General features: G+C 41.4%; 1 protein-coding gene across 1 annotated transcript in view; it reads left to right on the forward strand.

Moving 5' to 3' along the window:
• LOC149578556 (uncharacterized protein ycf23-like) overlaps positions 1–21,884 on the forward strand; it is a 215,891-nt gene that overhangs the window by 64,496 nt on the left and 129,511 nt on the right. The window contains exon 2 of the mRNA XM_089829810.1: positions 280–345. Within this exon, the coding sequence (XP_089685936.1) occupies positions 280–345 (66 nt within the window). The remainder of the gene's footprint in view (positions 1–279; positions 346–21,884) is intronic.

Below are 21,884 nucleotides of genomic sequence, written 5' to 3' on the forward strand. Positions count from 1 at the left end.
ATATCTTGATTATTTATAGTATTTATAGTAGTGTCTGATTCATGTACTAGAAAAAAACAAAGTTATTTTTGAGTGGCTTTAACTGGTTTTAGTAACAATGAAGGACAAAATTTTTTGACAGAGAGAAAAATAGGTTAGGAATTAATGAATTTATTTGACAAGAAAGCTGAAGGTGCCTGCAAAGATTGAACATTCACTCTGAGAATTCTTAGTATAAAACTTTCTAACTCATGTTACTTACTTTTGACTGCACTAACTTGCACAGTTCTCCTGCCACAGATTATTTCTGGACTTCGAAACTTCAACAAAGAAAATGTTGCTTCTGTGGTGATTGCTGCACAAAAGGTATGCAGTTAAGCCTGTTATTTTTTCTATTTTGTTCCTAGAAGGACAAAATTCGTGTAACATTTTAGAGTGCACCATCTTCTGAGGTCCATTGTGAAAGGTGGGTCATCAATTGTTTAAGGGCCATCATAACTCTTTTTGTTAGTGACCTAAATCCATGCTTATTTCTTTGTCATTACATATGCTAGTAATGTTTGTTTAATGTATATTATATACTGTTTGGTGCTTGGTTAGCTTTCCTTAATGTTACAGTATACTTAATATATTCAGTGTCATTGTGAAGGTTTGGCTTCATTGATGTCAGAATGATGAAGCCATGGAGTATCCATCTCTGATATAAAGGGGCCATGGAAAACATTTTTTTACCCTAAAAGTTAAGAAAACTACTAATGGCTAAGGAGCTGGGTTGTGTAGAAGTAAATTAAATGAAAGAAGACCAATATGCTAAGGACTTATTTTCCTCAAAAAGATTGCAATCAGTGAACGTTTTCCATTACAAGCAGGAGGCAGGTTATAGCTTTGTGTAAAATGAATATTTTGACTAGTGGGTGGTCAATCTACCAAATTAATAGCAATTTTCTTTATTGATTAGTAAATATTTAGTATAAAATTGAATAGTAGGTCAAGTGCCTATATGTAAGGTGGAGTTATGAAGAAAAGAAGTGCTTGATCATGACACATGCTATCACATTGAAGAAAACTTCAATTGGGTTGCACGAGGAAAAACTTATTTGAAGTACAAGAAAAAATAGAGAAATCAAGGTGTGTCTGTGATAAGGCCTATGCAACTAGAAGAACAAATAGAGAAAGTAGTTGCATGAAGTCAAAAGGAAACATACACATCTTAAAGAAATATAGCTCCTTTGAGATAAACTACAGAAATCCTTCAAGAGCAAGGATATCCTCTAATAAGAGGCGAAATAAGTCAATATTCTATTCTTAAATGAGGAAAGCAGTAGCTAATAATGAAATACCCTAAGACAGAGGAGTGGTTGTAATACTTGCTTATGAGTGAGAGGAAGCAAGTGTAATGTCCCCGTTTTTGGCAAGTCTGCGCAATTGATGGAGTTAGCTCATCATAGCGACCCTTGTGAGTTGACAGGGTGATTTGGGGGTCCCAATTGTTGACTTACTATTTTTAGTAAGCCTATTTTTGGCAATGCAATGGGTGGCTTTGGCAGTTGTTTGTCACCTGCAGTAGATGAGGTTAATAATTGCATGAGCTCTTATTTATTAATTAATTATTAAAGTTGCATTATTAGAATAATATTTATGTTATTATAATAATGACATTAAGAGATATTTCTAAAAGAGTGTGTTGGAAAGTTTCAAGTGTTGAGTTCTTTTGGGAAACTTTCACAATTTCTGAAGTAGGGTTCTTTAGGAAACTTTGGCCAACAAAGGATTATAAATAGGAGCTCATTTCATTGGAAAAAGAACACTTGAATATTTATTTGCTTTTGTTGCCTTTGTGACATTCCTGAAGTTCTAATTTATTCGCCCTTGCTGAGGTATAAGGGTTTGAAGCTGATTGTGCCTTCCACAGCTGAGGTATTGTGGATTAAGTCTTGAGAGTCATAATTGTTTCCTCTTACTATATGAACTGTGGCTGAGGAACGAATATCTATTGGTTGAGTCTTCCTTACTGTATCACTTGTTGCTGGAAGGCGTTGCTGATAGGGTTTTAATTATATTCTGATCTACAATTGTGTGTTCTCTTGTTGGTAACTACTGGCATAGCTGGGTGCTGATTTCCATCAGTTTTTGACATTGATTGTCAATTGTTAGCAAGTGATCATATTATCTGTGCTTAGGCGTTTCATAATCTTCATATTGGGGTGAATATTCTACCTGAAGTTAGACGCCTCCTTATCCCTGTTGTGGCGTCAGCTTGTAATCAGTTCTGGAGAACATTGATGGGATTTGAAAACTGATTTTTCAGAAGACATGATATTTGTCTGTGTGAGTTTGTCTGCAATTTTGGTGTCCAAACCCTATGACACCAGCACCAATGTGTAATGTGACATTTTAATTGCCTGAGAAGCACCCAGACTTAATTGGGCTGCCAATTTGTTGCTCCAGTTGGACACGCATTTTGGTCTGCGATCATGTTTAAATGTAGGCAGTGATTTCCAAGAATTCCTGGCGTACACTTACAGGGGGACCTGCAAATATATTTGGATGACTGTGGTCAAGGAATTAGTGACCTATGGATTGATTAGTAGACCTGCGTTTTGAGATGAAACCAAGTTTGAGAGGGCCTGCATCCTAGAGCTGGAGACATCTTGGAAAGGAGGCTATACATTTGGGAGTTGTGGACATAATCTGAAGATTGTAATCACCATTCTTACTTTCATACACCAGCAAATAAAATAGTTTAATCTGTATGCAAATTCAAATTTCAGAATAAATATATTTCAGTTGTTTTCATCCCTTAGATTCTAAGGAATTGAAATGGTTATTGTTTCTTTCTGAGAACTGCTGGATGTTTACTGTATGGGGTAAATGAATTAATGCATACAGACAGTGAAACAAAAACATGTAACAACAGTACTCCTTTTATTATTTGCATATGCCAAAGACATTACATTATGCTTATGATGATTATTACAATGATCTAGGAGGGTGTATATATACTTTCCGAAGAACCTTCCCGAAGGGGCCGTCGGCTACATAACAAGAACCTTCCTGAAGGGGCCATTGGCTACATAGTATTTACTGACGACATCATCCCCCCCAAAAAGAAAAGTCGTCTCCAGATGACAACACAACAAAACTCAAAAACAACTAATTATATTCATTCATAGATAAAAGAAAACATAAACATCATGAAGTAGAAGGTTGTGTCTCTAACTGTGTAGACCGACTGCATCGTAGTTGATACACTTGTTCCGTTCGAACCTTTAAATCAACTCTGATCTGGGAGTTCTCCTCCACCACCTCCTTTAGCATCAATGTAACCTCATGGCATTCAGCTTCTTTCTGATCATGTGCTTTCTTTGTTTTTTCCTTCTCTTGTAGCGCTGCTGCAAGTTGCTGATCTGCCTCTTGCTTCTTCTGTGCAATTTCCTCGAGTTGTGCTAACAATGCTGTCTGCTCTGTTTCCCATGCAATTTGCTGAGTGGCAAGTCGGTTGGCCATCTCCTTCCAAGCCTTCTCTGTGGCCTCTCGAGCCTCTTGCCCAACCTCTGCCCATCGTCTCTCTGTGAGCACCAACTCTGCCAGGCACTTGCTTCTCTCGATGATGTCACTAAGGCATGAATGGATATCCTCATCCTTTTCCTCCACTACTAGTATAGGACCCTGCGTCTGTACCCTTCCTTTTGCTTTCTCTGGTGTCATTGCACTCTGATCTCCTGCTTTTGGTGATGTGGGGACCTCGACAACCTCGCTGTTCGACCAAATCACCTCTAACTGAGGATCCTTTCGCATGGGAGACTGAATGGAAGGACCTCTGGTAATAGGGGCAAGTAGTCATCGTTGCAGATACTCGCTCGGCTTGCTGAGCTAATTTGTGCAGTTGCTGGTGCCTGGTGTTAAGCTTTCGGCATGCTCAAATCAGCACCGTGATTCGCTGCATCATCCAACAGTGTGCTGGCTATCGTGACTACTGCATCTGTCCCAATCACCTCTAACTGGACCTGCTCTTGTGCCCTTCCCTGACCATCTCCTCCCTCCGTGGCTATCGACTCTGCTATTGGATGTGGCTGAGACAGACTTACTGCTACTAACTGAAGTGATCCCTGCTTCTGAGGTACGGAGGTCGATTCCTGAACCACTGGCTGAGGTTGCGTTCCTGTAGGTGTGTCCACTGGTAATGCTGTCCTTTGGCTTCCTGAAGGTTGGGCAGCCACTAAATGTGAAACTGATCCTGCTACTCCTATTGCTGTCCGTGATCTGGGGTTTAGGGTGATTGGGGTCATCACCACTAGATGCCTAAACTGTTCGAAACCTGGGATGTGAACATCTGTCATAGTGTGCATATGTAGAGCTGAAAATGATGGCGTAGCTGTTACTGGTGCAGCCGTCAACTGCCATGGAAAGCGTAGTGGGGTTGCTAAAATCACCCCGACTTCCTCATTGTCTTCCTCCTCATCCTGCTTCACCTCCTCCATGTCCTCTGAGTCGTCCTCCTCACAAGATGTATCCTGGCGACCACTATTCATGTTATCGGATGACTCCATCTCTTACCATACCCTCTTCTGGCCAATGCCTTTCTACCCTCCTGGTGTGTCTAAATGCCTCCACTGCATTATCGAAGGCTCGCCAGGTACTGCCGGACTTGGCTGGATTGCCAACTTTTCTTTGGGTATCATCCTCATAGTTGCCTCCAGAAAGAGTCCGATGGCATAGTGTGGCATGTAAAATGTTTTATGCTGCAATGTCATGAACTCATCTATGCGTGTAGCCAATAGAGAAGCCTAGTCGTAAACCCTCCCATTCATGAGTCTGTTCATCATATTGACCAGCGGAAAGGAGATGTCTGACGCCCTATTGGACCTTGTAAGTCTACTCTTTATCATGTCCATGAGACACCTCCAATGGCCTTCTCTAATGTCAGATTTCTGCAATCCTCCTCCCCTCGAGGTGTCGGTAAGGGCATCTTTCTGTTGCTGTACCTGATCCTTGCACACTAATTCCACCAGCTTTAATTTTCTCTCCTTGTCCATCTTTCTTGGCTTATTGTCAATTTTCTTTCCTCCTTGTGCCGTTCTTGGTATGTCGAATACCCTAGTAAAGTTAGTTGGCCGGAATGATACTACTACATCGTATCCCAAGTATAGAATTGAACTTTTACGAGAGTGCCTGTCATATGCCTCAATCATGATACACAACACACCTTTTGTAATGTTCCCTTGTTTATGGATTGATTTTTTTTTTCCTATTTCCTGATTCTACACCTGCACGATAGTTAGTATCTTCATGGGTTAGAAATCAAGGAGACACTTATTAAAACAAATAACTTAATGCTCTAATCTAATTATACCCTTTCTTAAAGATGGGCTGTGATCCGATACTTAGTTTCTGGGGGAGTTTTAGCTATTTGTGACTAATTCTCCACTAAGTATTGTCATTTCACACAAGACCCCTCTTTAAGCCTTATGGATGTTCGTTACTGAGACAACCATCCTTCCTAGAAGCTTTCTATGGATAACCTTGATGGTGTATCCATCCTCTCATATGCATATGAATTAATCCTTTCAGTATACTGACCTTTCAAAGATGTTCAATCTTTGCCTTGCTTCAGTTTAGTATTCTCTATTGAATATCTTATTGAATATCTTCAGCAAGGCCTCCCTTCTTGTCTCACTGGAAAGACTTTACCTCTGTCTTAAGACGCCTACTATCACTATGCCTGTATTGGTTCTTTACTTTGTGTATAGAAGTAATGTTATAGTCTGTTTTGTGGATGCTGTAACCGGGCCCAAGTCGGGTATACTACGAATACTGGGAACCTTTGTATATATTCTATTTCTTTGTACAATGTTTCTTGTAAATTCTTAGCAATGTAGTGGAGATTTTCCACGTTCAATAGTAATGGTGCTTTTCGACTGTAATAATGGTGCTTTCCGTGGTTGTATCTGCGCTCAAATTGGTGTGGGTCGTTTTATAATGGATCTGGCATGTCCCTTTCTGCCGGCGTAATTACCTTTCGCTGCTCCTTAATTCCTTCGCTCTTCCTGCCTGCTTCCATCCTCCTGTCCAAGCGATGGTGAGTTTTATATGGTTTCCTGAGCGCATAGAATAGTCACGTCTTTTGACGGGGAAGTCCTTCGATTAATCGATATTTAACTATCCTTTCTCATTCGCCTATGTTTGTAAATTATTTGTTGATTGTTCCTTGTGTTATATTTTGGTCTTATTATGTAATTCAAATAATTATTATAGTGTCGAATTATTTAAATGTAATCACAACAATAAATTTAAATATATTTTATCATTTATTTATTATTTTATTATTGTGGTTGTTCTATAGATTATTAGTTGAAATTAATAATCATGCCCTTGATTTTTTAATCATAATTATGAATGTCTTATAATATATTAATTAAAGTCAATAATGATACTTTTATTGAAATAATTAATTTTATAAAAAGACATAATTTCATCTTGGAATAAATTTAAAAGAATTGGATTTACTATATTAATAATGAAATATAATTTTTCATGTAAAGCTTCTTGGCTTAGTAGTGAGGGGTTATCACACCTTCGAAGTCTCGGATATAGAAAACTAGCATCCGGATTGCCCACTCTACCCGTGCCTTCTATATGCTTGCTTTGACGAGGTGGTCATCTGGATTTTCATTCCACCATTTCCTGCATTCCAGCCCATTCAACCCTTCGAATGCTATGTTCTGCAGTGTTATCTATACATCCGGCTGGTTTTGCACTTTGGCCCTTTGTTTGTCCTTGTCTTTTCCGCCTGGCTGCGCTCCAGAAGGCCCTTCCTGTGTATTTTGACTCATAGCTGAATTGTGATCAAATTTCTTTGTCCAAGCCCTTTTTCCGGTTGACTGCATAAATTACCATTAGGTTAGTTACTTTTTTCTGTATATCCTACTTGAAAAATTCCTCTCATCGTATGGATTTGTACGGTCTTCCTTTAATGTCTTGAGAACGACCCTGCTTCTTCCCTTAGTCTGTACGTCTCATTTATTCCGAGTATTGTCTTTACTCCTCCTTAAGCCGTACGGCCGTACGACCTCTCTTTTGTGTAAGCTTTGGCGTCCACACGCCTTATGGTAGAGGCCCTATGAGCTCCTTGCGTGAAAGCAAAGGATCTCTTGCTTGGACTTGTGAACCAATTCTTCAAGTAATGGAATGCTTACTATTCCTGCTGTCGAAACTCTACAATCCCTCTTCTATTCATGTCACATTATTCACCGAACTGTACTCTAATTGGTATGGAAGACATGCAGATTTCATGGACGAGAGTGATGGGAAATACAGGTGTGCACAAGAATGCTAGACGGTAATGGGAAAAAACTTGATATTGATGGATAGCATAAACCCATTTATAGCCTACACTGTACGGTGATTTGGTTCTTGCTGGCATACCTTATGGATTTCATATTGCTGTGCGGTGTCTCCAAGAGGCCCTTATATATCCGTACGGTGTCTATCTGGAGGACTTCATAGTGCCGTACGGTGTCTCTAGGAGGTCCTTATATATTCGTATGGTGTCTACCTGAGGACTTCATAGTGTCGTACGGTGCCAAACTTTAGAATGCCGTATGGTTTCATTTGTTGTAAAGGGCCGTACGGCTAATGTTTCCTTCTCTTTTTTTCTTTTAAAATTTTCATGTATGCCGTACGGTTGTAAAAAGCTATACGGTTAAAAAGCCGTACGGTGTATTACTTATTACTTCATTTTATTTTTTTTGCCAACAAGCTATTTTTCCCTCCTAGTTTCGTCGTTCTCCGACGACGAGGGGGTCGTTCTAGCATGATACATTTTTAATTTTGAACCGTTGACTACTTCTGGTATTTCTTGTCCGTCTAATGTCCATAACTTTATTGCTCCATTGTTGCCTACCTCCCGTATCTAGTATGGCCCGACCCATTTGACTTTAAACTTGCTTGGTTTGATTTCATTCGGTTCGTCGTACTTCAACACCCACTGTCTCGGTTGGAACTTGTTTAGTTTCAGGTGTTTATCATGCCATGCTTTGCGCTTGTTCTGTGTCACCTCCGTGGCCCATTGTGCCAATAGCCGCTTCTCCTCAAGCTTGTTCAGATTATGCAACCTTTCCCTTAGGCTTTCCATGTCACCTAACTTATTTTCTAGCACGATCCTCAGGCTCGATATCATGAATTCTACTAGTACCATTGTCTCTTGTTCGAACATCAACTGGAACAGTGTGTCCCGTTGTCACCTTGTACGCCGTGCAATATGCTCAAAGGGCAGAGGGCAGTTTTCCCTCCTAGTCTTCACCTTTAACCACACATGACTTGTAGATGATTGCTACCAGGATCTTGTTTGTGGCTTCCACTTGTCCGTTGGCTCTCGGATAGTACGAGCTCGACAATGAATGATAGATCTTAAATTCAGTAGTGAGCAGTCGGATAACATGGTTAACGAAGTGTCCTCCCCTATCACTTGTCAACTGCAGTGGAATCCCGTACCTGATAATTATTTGCTCATAAATAAATCTCACTGTGCTTACTACCGAGTTATCTGGTAGTGCATGTGCCTCCACCCCTTTGGTCAGATACTCCGTCGCTACTACAATGTATCAACACCTTCTAGTTTTGCTCGCTTTCAGAGGTCCAATGAAGTCCAATCCCCATCTTTCAAAAAGTTCCTGCGTGTGTGAGGGATTCAGAGGCATGAAGTCACTTTTTAATGGTTTCCTGGCTCGCTCACATGTGTCGCATGCAACGACCCGTTTCCTTGCATCGTTGTGTATGGTTGGCCACCATAGTCCTGCCAAGAGTATCGTCCACGCAGTTGTGTTTGGCCCCATGTGTCCTCCTGCCGGTCCTTCATGCGCTTCCTTTAGTACCCTTAGAATTTCCTCCTCTAGGATGCATCGCCTTAGCATCTGGTTAGGTTCCATTTTGTATAATAGCCCATTGATTAATCGAAAGGTTTAGCTTCTCAACTCCAATTTCCTTTTCTCATTTGGTGGCATTTCGCTTGGGAACTATCCTGTCGAAAGGTATTCTCCAATGCTCGTGTACCATTTTGATAGTACTGCAATTTGAAATAATTGTGCATCAGGAAAATCGTTGTTTACTCTGTCCGCTTGTTCTCCTGTTTTGAGATGCGACAGATGGTCTGCATTGACATGTTTCTTCCCAGGCTGTACAATGATCTTGAAGGTGAACTCCTGCAACAAAAGTAACCACCGGCTGATTCTTCCTTGGATGATAGGTTTATTCACTAGGTACAACAGAGCCTGATGGTCGACATAAACACGAATGCTGTCGCCAGCAAGTAATGACGAAACTTCTCACAACGTAAACCATTCTTAAGGCTTCCTGTTCTATTGTACTGTAATTCTATTCTGCTTTTGATAGCAGTTGGTTGGCAAAATATATCGGGTGATCTAACCTGTGGCTACCTGTCTGTGCCAAAGTTGCTTCGATTGCATAATTGGATGCATCGACGTGAACATGGAATTCCTTGTTCAAATCTAGGTACGCTAAGATAGGTGTTGTGGCCAATCGTACCTTCAACCCTTCAAATGACTCATCCTGTTCCTTCTCCCATTTGAATGGTTCCCCTTTGCATGTTAACCTGTCTAGTGGGTATGATACTTTGGCAAAGTTTTTGATGAATCTTCTATTATAGCCTATGTGTTCGAGGAATGACTTTACCTCCATTACATTTGTGGATGGCTGCATTTCCATTATGACTCTGACTTTGTCCGGATCTGTTTTCAATCATTCCTTACAGACTATATGTCCGAGCAATCTTCCCTGCGAAACTATGAATCTGCATTTCTTTGGGTTTAAAGCTAGTCGCGCCCTTCGACATCTTTTCATGCATTTGTCAGCCGACTGGGTGGTCCCGGCGGTGTTTCTGTAGCCGACGAAATGATTGTCGTCGGTGTTTTGTATTTTGTAGCCGACGGGTAAATAGTTTGTAGTGGATATAATGTTTGTGGCCGATGGACTCCTCTGAGAAGGTTTGGCGGATAGTATTTATATCCCGTCTGGGATCATTGTAAATAATCAATCATCTTCTATCATTGATCTTATTTTATCAAGCATGATGTAATATCCGGCATATGCGAATATAATTCTGCTATTCTCTTCCATTGTCTGTATGCGTTGATTTCTTTACCAGTACGGTAAACATTTGGTGCCGTTGCCTTATGAATCTGGAAGGTGGGAGGAATGAAGATTAATGCCAAATTAGCTTAACACGGGTCGGAATAAGGTCAAGGGAAAGGATGGAATCCATACTGCGCAAGAGAATTTAATTCTGGCACAACAAGCCGAACGTCAATGGAGATTTCAGAAGATTGCCGACGGAAATCGGAGCGCCGAAGAATTGTTGAAGGAGACTCGGCAGCGGGTGGAATTGGTGGAAGAAGCACGGGAGGAGTTCTTGAATTTGTGTTCGCCGAGGAAAGAAAATTCAGACGAAAGAGTATCAACTTGCACAGCTCACAGTGTTGAGGGAGCACGAGCGTGGAGTGACCTCTTCGTCCAGGATAGACTTTCGCTGAAAACAACTTCAGAAGATCCTTCTTCTTCACCAAGGTTCGCAGCTGTCGACACCTCCGGTGTGGGAGTGTAGACCTCCGATGTTGGAGTAAATAGCGCAAGACCCAGTAACGCCTCTCTACCAACTTCAGTTGTGATGGCTGGACCCAAAGAAAAGCTGCCGAAGTTTGAGGGTGATGGTACAGCCGACCCCATCCCACATTGTAAGACCTGTGAGACAATCTGGCGGGCAAATGGAATCACAGATGCCAACAAATGGGTCAGGTAATTTTCGGCAACCCTACGGGGTGTGGCGATTGGTTTCCGGATACGGATCCACAAAAGCTGAATACTTGGGATAACATTAAAAAGGAGTTCCTGGCGGAATTTAAACTCTTGCGGGATGATAATGAAATCGTAGCAAAGATTTTCAATACCAAACAGGGGAAGCACGAAACTGTCCGCGACTACGTCAGGAGATTGAAAGACTTAATAAACAAAATGGAAAGCAAGCCGGCGGACGGATTGCAGAAAAGATGGTTCGTGGACGGCGTACGCTCGAAGTTGCGAAGGAAAATGAAAATTGTGCCACTGTCGTCATATGTGGACGCGTATAATAGAGCACTAGACCTCGAAAGTGAGCAGAAAACAATAAAGAAGAAGAACACTAGCTCATCTGATTCTGATGACGATGAGCCTGCCGGAGAAGATAGCAACGACGATGAAGGCAGTAGCAAGAAGGTCCGCGCTTTACAGAAGGACATGATCCGCATGATGAAGGAATTTAAAAACATGCAGAAGGAGCCAAAAGGCAGTGAGCTGTGGTGCACGGAGTGTAAGACCGACAGTCGTACTAAAGGATCATGTCCAAAGAACCAATTCTGTGACATTTGTCAGATCATGGGCCATTCGACAAAAGAGTGCCCCTTTAACATGAAGACAAGAGGATCTCCGCAGGTGTATCTTACACAGGAGGCTTCCCCGTCGGGTAGTAGCGGAAATACGAATAGTGCAGGTGCCACATTTGAAAGATACAAGAATAATAACTGAGGGCAAAATAACAACGATACAAATAATAACAATAATAATGGGAGTCGAAGTCGAACTTAGTATGATGCAAACGAACGACCGATCGTTCAATGCCGAGCATGTAATTTGTGGGGTCATTTTGCATGGGATTGTACAATGGCAAACACACCAAAATTATTATGCAGATGGTGTGGACCCGGCGATCACAAAGATTCCAAGTGTCCAAAGTCTGGAGTAAACTTGATCACTGTTGGCACGGATGTAGAGGAGGTTCTGGCAATTACACGGAGGCAAGTGGAGGAAAAGAGAAAATTGGGGGAAGCGCAAGCGGAAATTGCAAAGGCATTGTCGGCGGGGACATCTCAGTTGAAGGACATCACCGACACCTTGGCAAGGAACTTCGCAGAACAAAACATTGTACGACAGATCTTACAAACGGAGATATCGGTCAAGATAAGTGACCTCCTCACAATGCCCCAGTTACGGATGGCCATCTTAAATCATACACCGTTTTCGAAAGCAATGGAGGACACAAGAAGGGGCAATAGGGAAGTGATGACAACAGACCCAATGCTGTTGGCACTCACCTCCGGACGGCATTCGGTGGTCGTCGAGATGGGGATTTTGGAAAATGTTCTGACGGAGACAATTGTCGACGGAGGGTCCGGCGTGAATGTGTTGCCGAAGGATACTTGGAAGAAGTTGGGAAAGCCGACGCTGTGGCCACCTACATTCCAGTTGCTTACGACGGACCAGCACGGGATCAAACCGTTAGGAACCTTGAGGGCGCAATCGGTAACCATTGGTACGCAACAATTTTTATTGGATTTTTTAATCATTCCATTGAAAAGAAAAAGATATGATGCTATTTTGGGACGGGATTGGTTGGTGCAAGCAAAAGTAAAACATGATTGGAAACAAAATACCCTATCAATGGAGGGTGGAGGCAAAAGATTCACAATTGACTTGCACACACAAATGGTCGGCGAGGAGGTAGCATCGTCAGATTTAGAAAGTGACGACGAAAGTGATGATGAAGGAAAGAAGAGAATGGAACTAGACAAAGAAGTATTGAGACTTGACGGAGGATCGAACGATGACGACTTGGACTCGGTGAATGGTGTTTACCACTGGCAGATAGAAGACTACGAATTGTTTCCGAGTTGTAATATGCTAAGGGTCGACGAAGGTGAGAAAAAAGAGGAAAATGAGTGTCTGAAGGAATAAAGAGCAGCGGAAGAAGGAAAGGCGGTTACACCTGAAGCTGAGGGGAAGAACATAGAGTCCAAACCCAGAAAAAAGAAAGATCCCACCATTCGGTACACGATGAACGGACCGCACAGGAGGAAAAGAATGCATCCCACCATAAAATTACTTGAAGGGTACCGACAGCAAGGAAATAAGCTAGATGCGCGACGATCGCAGGCACAGTGGGCGACGGAGGTAACATAGAACAGACATAAGGTGTGGCATGACAAACTTAGTAGGTTTCAGCCGGGGCAGTTGGTACTCAAGTACGACGGTCGGGATGAAATCAAACAGGAAAGGTTTAAGGCAAGATGGGTTGGACCATATTAGACCCAGGAGGTCGGCGATAATCGGGTGATAAAATTGGAGACATTGGACGAGCAAGAGGTGCCTCCGGTAGTCAACGAATTTAAATTGCAAATATATGGTGCCAGGAAGACTCCTGGCCAGCTGACTCCGTCGTTGTTGCAGAATGGTGACGCCTGGAAGCAAAATTGAGGTGCTGTCTTTCTATTTTATTTTTTGTCTAAAAATTTTAATGAAAAAAAAGAAAAAAAACTTGTCCGGGAGGTGCTCCGCGGGCACCTGTCCGGAGGTCCTCGAGTACCTGTTCAGAGGTGCTCCGCAGGCACCTGTCCGGAGGTCGACGAGAGGTGTCCTGCGGGCACCTGTTCGGAGGTTTGCGAGAGGTGTTCCGCGGGTACCTATTCGGAGGTGCTCCGTGGGCACCTGTCCGGAGGTCTGCGGGAGGTGTTCCGCGGGCACCTGTCCGGAGGTTCGCGGGAGGTGTTCCGCAGGCACCTGTTCGGAGGTGCTCCGCGGGAACCTGTCCAGAGGTTCGCGAGAGGTGTCCCGCGGGCACCTGTCTGGAGGTGCTCCGTGGGCACTTCTCCGGAGGTGCTTCGTGGGCACCTGTCCGGAGGTCCTCTTCCCGTTGAGTATTCACGTGCCTTGCGAAGACCTCTTTCCAGTCTTCCCAGGACCCTGCGGGGGCGCTGCCCCTCGACCTCGCCGGGGGCGTTGCCCCCTGGACCCCCAGTCATTGCGGATATTAGTCATGGGAGTCTGACTAGTTGAGAAGAGTTGAAGTGGCTGCAGGCATGGACTTTCTGTGTACCAGAGGCACTGGGAGTAGGTGTTGGCCGGGAGGCTGTCTTGGTGGATGCGTAGAGAGCTCGGGAGGAGCTAATCATCCAGTTGGAGGTAGTGCAGCGACACTTGGCTCAGGGTACCGAGGAATTGAAAACAGTATTGTGTTAGCAGAGGCTCCAGATGTAACGGGATGAATGTGGAAGTGATGTGACAAAAGCAGATTTTTCTTGTTGTAGTCACTCTGATAATTTGTTTTGTTTGTTAATTTGTCTCAGATATTTTGTAACTGTCGTCTGGAGACGACTTTTCTTTTCGGGGGGGATGGTGTTAGCCGACTGGATGGTCCCGGTGGTGTTTCTGTAGCCGACGAAATGATTGTTGTCGGTGTTTTGTATTTTATAGCCGACGGGTAAATAGTTTGTAGCAAATATAATGTTTGTGGCCGACGGACTCCTCCAGGAAGGTTCGGCGGATAGTATTTATATCCCGTCTGGGATCATTGTAAATAATCAATCATCTTCTATCATTGATCTTATCTTATCAAGCATAATGTAATGTCTGACATATGCGAATATAATTCTGCTATTTTGTTCCATTGTCTGTATGCGTTGATTTCTTTACCAGTATGGTAAACAGCATTCGCCCAACGCCGCCAGATGTTTATCTTCGGTGCTGAATACAGACTAGTCATCCAGGAATGCTTCGAAATTCCCGACAGACATTTTGTCTAATATGTGCAATATGATCCGCTGGAACGTAGTTGGCGCATTGCATAGGCCAAATGGCATTCGGTTGTATGCGTACACCCCACATTCTACCACAAATGTTGTTTTCAGTTTGTCCTCTGCTATGCAAATTTGGTTATATCCCAAAAATCCATCCATAAATGAGTAAATCTCATGTCCTGCTACCTCCTCCAATATGCTGTCTGTGAACGGTATCAGGAAGGGGTGCTTGATAGTTACCGCATTGAGGCATTTGAAATCGACACATATCCTGATTTGGGTGGTATCCTTCTTCAGGGATATGACTATGGGCGACACCCATTCACTGGTTTGAACCTTAAAAATAATACTGGTCTCTAGCATTCGGTTGATTTTTTCTGTAACCCGTGCCGCATAATTTTTATTCATCTTGTAAGGTCACTTCCGTACAGGCACTGCACCTTCGACCGACGGAATGTAGTGAACACATAGCTCCGGCGGTACTCCTTTCATATCCTTATATGTCCAAGCGAATACATCTCTGTATTCCAAAAATATTTTAAATGCCACTGCTTTTAGTACTGGATCCCAATTATCCCCCACCAATATGTTTTTTGGTTCGTCTTCATCTCCCAAATTCATGGTTTGCACTGTGGCTTCGTTCTATTTGATTGGCTCTCCCTCACCCAATATGTGTACGGGTGTTTCATCCAGTGGTACATCCCCTTCTTTTATTTCTCTGAACTCTTTTGGAAATCCACCTCCGTTGTGCCCTTCCTCTATCGTTAGTATGTTGTAGCTCTGGAATAGCTCATAATCCTCCATTTGCCAGTGAAATAATCCGTTCACCGAATCCAAATCATCGTTCGTCGATCCACCTTCCAACCGTAGGACCCCCTCCTGATCTGGTTCCATTCGCTGCTTCCCTTCATCTTCGTCTTCAGAATCAGATGATAGAGCTTTCTCGCCCACCATTTGCTTATGTAAATCAATGATAAATTTTCATCTTTTACTTTCCAGTGATAGTGTATTCTTCTTCTAGTCGTGCTTCACTTTTTCTTGTATGAGCCATCCTCGGCCCAAAATGGCGTCATATACTCCTCTTTAGCGGGATGACAACGAAGTCGAGCAGGAATGACTGTGTTCCAATAGTCACTAGCTGTGCCATTAGGACTCCCAACGGTTTGATCCTGTCCTGGTCCGCCATTAGTAATTGGAATGTAGGTGGCCACAACATCGGCTGTCCCAACCTCTTCCAGGTATCCTCTGGTAACACATTCACATTGGACCATCCGTCCACAATTGTGTTTGTCAAAACAGTTCCCAGAATTCCCATCTCGACGACCGCTAGATGTCGTCTGGATGTGAGGGCTAGCAGCATTGGGTCCTCTGCACGTGCTCCACTTTCCTCTCACTTCCTTGTTCTCCTGATAATTTAGCAGTTGGAGCGATGTTTGTGAGTGTTGATCGGAGTTGAGGCATTGTGAGCAACAAATCGTTTATTTTGACGGGTACTTCAGTTTGTAATGTCTGCTGTACGATGTTTTGTTCCGCGCAGTTCCTTGCTGAGGTACCAGTAGTGTCCTTCAAGTGTGCTTTCTCCTACTGCGTCACCTTCTCAATTTCCACCTGTGTTTCCTTTGATCTCTTCTTTTCCTCCGTCAGGTCAGGGTACAGTTTTTCTTGCTTCAGTGTGATTGCCAAAACCTCCTCTTCGTCCGTCCCAATGGTGATCAAACTCACTCTTGATTTCGGGCACTTGGCATCTTCATGATCTCTAAGATCGCACTATCTACATTACAACTTTGGTGCGTTTGTCGTTGTACAGTCTCGAGCAAAGTGGCCCCACAAATCGCATGCTCGGCATTGAACCATTGGGTGACTGTTCGCATCGTACTGAATTCGGTTGCGGCTCACATTATTATTGTTGGCATTGTTGTTGTTTTGCCCTCGTCTATTATTTTTGTACCCTCTCGACGTGGCACCCTCATTAATGGTGTTTCCGCTCCCTCCTGATGCGGAAGCCTCTTGGGTCAGGAGCACTTTTTGAGGTCCTCTTGTTTTCATATTGAAGGGGCATTCTTTTGTGGAATGTCCCATGATCTGGCAGATCTCGCAGAACTGGTTCTTTGGATAGGATCCCTTTGTGTGACCTTCTGTCTTACATTTTGCGCACCATAGCTCGTTTCCCTTTATCTCTTTTTGCATGTTCTTAAATTCCTTCATCATTCGGATCATATCCTTCTGGAGAGCTCGGACCTTCTTGCTGCCTTTTTCGTCATTGCTGCTATCTTCTTCCGAAGACGCGTCGTCATTTGAATCGGATGAGCTACTCTTCTTCTTTTTTGTTTTTTGCTCACTTTCTAAGTTCATTGCCTGATTGTATGCTTCAGTGTATGACGATGGCGACACAATCTTCATTTTCTTCCGTAACTTCGCACATAGTCCTTCAATGAGCCATCTCTTTTGCAACCCATCTACCGGTTTACTTTCCATCTTGTTTATTAATTCTTTTAATTTTCTGGCATATACCCGAACTGTTTCATTTTTTCCTTGCTTTGTATTGTATATCTCTACTACGATCTCATTGTCGTCGCGCAGCAATTGAAATTCGGTGATAAATTCCTTTTTAACTTCCGCCCAATTGGTTAATTTTTGGGGATCCGTATCGGTAAACCAATCAATTGCTACATCCCTTAGGGTTGTTGGAAATTGTCGCACCCATTCATTTGTGTCAATTACGCCAGTTACCATCCAAATTGTTTCGCATGTCTTACAGTGTCTGAAAGGATCGGCCATTCCATCACCATCAAACTTTGACAACTTCTCTTTTGGTCCTGCCATTATTACTTGATTTTGTGTATGGGCGCTGTTCGGCATTGCGACACCGGCACTGTTCCACACTTCGACACCGACGTTCTGCACTCCGGCACCGACGCTTTGTATTCCAACACCAATGCTCTGCACTTCGACACCGACGTTGTTTCGGGCAGTTGTCTTATTCCCAATAGCTGCGTTGTTTCGTGAAGAAAGGTCTTCGTTAAGCGAAATTGTCCATTCCGGAAGTGTATTGTGGACGAAGAGTTCACTCCACGCTCGTGCTCCCTTGGCATGCTGAGCCATGCAAGTTAATTCCCTTCCGTTTGGATTCTTTTCCCTCAGCGAATACAAGTTCAAAAATTCCTCCTTTGCTTCTTCCACCAATTCCACCCGTTGTCGAGTCTCCAACAATTCCTCAGTGCTTCGGCGTCCGTCAACAATTTGTTGAAATCTCTGTTTGGGTTCGGCCTGTTGTGCCAAAATTAAATTTTCTTGTGCGGTGCGTATTCCATTTTTTCCCTTTAGCTTATTTCTATCATTGTTAAGCTAATTTGGCATTAGTCTTCATTTCTCTGCCTTCGTTCTAGGTCCATGGGGCAATTGCGCCAAATGTTTACCATATGGGGTAAATGAATTAATGCATACGGACAATGAAACAAGAATATGTAACAGCAGTACTCCTTTTATTATTCGCATATGCCAAAGACATTATATTATGCTTATGATGATTATTACAATGATCTCAAAGGGTGTATATATACTTTTCGAAGAACCTTCTTGAAGGGGCCATCGGCTACATAACAAGAACCTTTCCGAAGGGGCCGTCAAATACACAGTATTTACCGATGACACTGGAGTTTATAATGGTATCTATTATTTAAATCCAGATGAGGAAACTATCAGAATATAGCTACCAAGTGTTTGAAGAAATATCAAACCATTAAATTGTAAGGGAAATTGATGCTTGATTAAGCTATAACCAGTGAGGGTTTTTACAGCAAGAAGAAAAGTTTAAGAGGGAACGACGCCTTATGGATGAACACATTGGGATAACAAGGAAGCATGTCCAAGGTTGATGGAATAAATGAATAGGTTAATTGTAAGAATTGATGAAGGCCTCATAGGAATGCATAATTATGTGGTGGTGACCACCTTGCAAATGACAGTCACTATACATTTGAATCTTTCATTGATTAGGAAAATAACTGGATATTGCTATATAAACAAGTCAATAACAATGACAACTATTGTCAAAGTAGGGAGTCGATTTTGTTTCAAGTTAAGGAAGTGATGGATCTTAACAAGCAAAGAAAGCACACTATTGGGATCATGTACGGAAATTAGAAGACAATGAAAAAAGATGAGATCAACCTGTCAGTGTTACAGGCTGCAGAAACAAGCTCCCATCAACATCATTTGGTTGTTACTCAGGTAAGGTGAGACCAAGTACTGCGGATACTGTATGTGGTTGACAAACTTCTTGCACACATTTTAAGTTTGAAGTGATATGGTTTGATCTTGGAACCTAAATTAAGGGCAATGAGCAAGTAGTTGATCTGACAGCCTTGATGATCAAGGGTGTCAGACATGATATTATCCATGAGGATGACATTGAAAAATAGGTAGTGCGTGGACGATGAAACATGAATATATTCCTAGAGGATACTTGAAGCAAGCTTTTATTGTTGGTACCCATTATCAAGCCACAGATTGAAAATCAATCATTTATCATGGAGCTTGTTGTCTTTACTTGCATGGACGGGTATATGATCTCTTCCTTCAACAAACATGGCTGAGAGTTGATCACATCTACAATAATACTTTGGTCTCCTTTGAGTGCAAAGTAAGAAATTCTATAATTTCAATCAATGCATTTAGTGAAAATTTGGCTTCTAATTTTAAATTAGGAAGTTTTCAACAACTAGCAAATTAAATTAAGAGCAGATTGAATGATGAGACTACGTTCCATAGTATATTGTGCACTAATTTTTAGATTCTGATGAGCATTTTCCAACAATAGAAAAACTGATTTTTCAGAAGACATTGTACAATTTGATGAACATTCATAACATAAATTAAGTTTGATAGCATGTTATTGCACTTGTCTCTTTGAGATCTGAAATATTCCATTCTTATTTCCTTTCAAGATGAAGTCAGTTTGGTGGGGGTGTATCTGCCAATTATTTCCTTATCCTATCCCAGTTAGCCTATAGGAATCAAAATAGTCAAAGGGTCTCTATTAATTACTCAAGCCTTTTAAGGAAACATTGTAGAATACTCAAATTTTGTATGCTCAGCAATTAAATTTAATCCATACAAATGTCTAACACAAATATGAATTGATTTAATATCCTGCTATATGAATTAATTTAATTTTCTCACAACAACATGAACTTCAAACCTGCTTGCTTCTGTAATGTTCCCTTTTTTATGCTTTCCTGTTCTATGAGCATTGGCTCAATTTAAGTGTCCTATTGGTTTCTTGGACTCTGGCAACGTCTTTTGCAGCATTCTAGGTTTTTTTTTTGTGTTTTTTCTTAAACCTTGGAGAACACTACTATTTAAAATAAGTTCTTCTTTTGGCACTAGTCTTTTTGGCTTTTTATTTTGATTCCTTGGAGAATTTATAGGCAGTGCTGGTTTTGGCACCAATTCTCATCCTTTAGTATCAGTTATGCTTTTGCATGATCAATTTCCGTTTCCGGTATCATGGTGATTTTTCTGTAAGGTGGTTGATAATATTTAAAAATAAATGCGCTAAAGTAATAAAGGGACATTTGATTATTTAGCGTTCAAATGAACAAAAAATATTTTTTGTTCCTCAAGTTGGATGCCTAAGAGATGCAGGGGACCTAAGCTGTTTTAAATGTTATAGGGCCCTTTTGAAGGCAAAATAAAATAGTTGAATTTTAAAATTCCCTAATTACTTCCAAACTCTATTAATTGGAGTTTTCACTCTCATTTTTCTCATTCAGACTTTGCACACATAAGATGTTATTGGAATGAATAAATGAGTTCTTCTAGGCATTGTTGAATATGAAAACCCCCTTTAATCTTGCTGGTTTCAAATAGTGAGAGACATGTTGATGTGAGTGCTGTGACCACTTCAATATGTAGGATGAAACACCAAATATCAAATCCTCTCTTGAATAAGGAATTTTAGATGCTAAACAATGTATATGATTGTGTCATCAACTAAGACAACCCCAATGTTCCTTCTAATCATGGACTTAACATAGTTATATGATGTGATTTTGTGGTAATCACTTGGTGACTTCCACTATTTATTCATTGGATATCAACTTTGCAAATATGAATGATTTAACAATGTGGGCTCTTCAATTACTTCTAATTAAACAAATTGCAAATAGGGTAAAGGGTTTAGGAAGCTAATCTAACTCTACAATGTAAGAGAGTGTTGATGATGAGGTGAGACTCTAACTAGTCCTTGGTTCACCAAATCAATTATATATAGGAGGGTGCTTGCTTCTAAGGATGTATGGATGATTTTCATATTGTCAATACTCATTCAAATACTCGATGTAGTGTAATCCAAATAAACATTACTAATTGATGTTAAATATTTGCAATAAAGCCCAAACTAACCTTACACTGATACTTACAATCAACAAGTATTGAAAGCTATGGACACTAGTTTACCCATAAATTCACCAACAACAATATCTTCCATTCATCTACTCAAATATTTCTACTTAACATAAATGAAATCCCAATCTAAGTGAGGAAATGTAGAAACGATGCAATACTCCAAAACTTAACAAACATTCACAATGATAACAACAATGAAGAAGAAATAATTTTGGTAGCATTATAGAAACAATCACTTCAAGTCTCTCTTTTTACAGATGAGAAGGCCTTGCCTTATATAGGAAGCTTGATTACAATGAATGATTTAGATGGATTTGGAACCAGTGGCCAAGATTAAGCCAACATTGCCCCTAATGTAACTAATAGTTACACTTACAAACATTAAATGCTTATCTAACTACATAAAAGCTCCACCTTGTAGGCCTACAAAACAATTGCATTGCTTTCAAGAACCAATGAGAAAATAGGTTAGGTCAATATGTCATGCGGACTCCATATGTACACTTGGAATAATTTGATTGGATGAACTTGGACACATGCAATTGGGATCATCTGATTGGTTGAAGATGAATGCGCGACACCTCAACATGCTTATCTTGCGAACTTAGTCAATTCCTTGGAGATAAAGAAATATCGCTTGACACTCAACATTTTAAAGTCTTCGATTGATTATGATGGCGAATATTCTTGAATTGATTCATCTTCATGTACTTTTCTTCATGTTTTTGGGAAATTTCCTCATTGATATGATATCTAACTTGCTTGTATAGGTATGCTCTCGTAGAAGTGACGTAGGTGCTTCCTATAGTTGGATCCTTCAAACTGAATGATCCAATTAAACGAGGTCACCGTTTTGTGATATTTTGAAAAAAAAAAAAA

This window comes from Cupressus sempervirens, chromosome 1, assembly GCF_028749045.1.
Source record: "Cupressus sempervirens isolate cs-2001-9-10 chromosome 1, ASM2874904v1, whole genome shotgun sequence".
NCBI classification, from domain to species: Eukaryota; Viridiplantae; Streptophyta; class Pinopsida; order Cupressales; family Cupressaceae; genus Cupressus; species Cupressus sempervirens.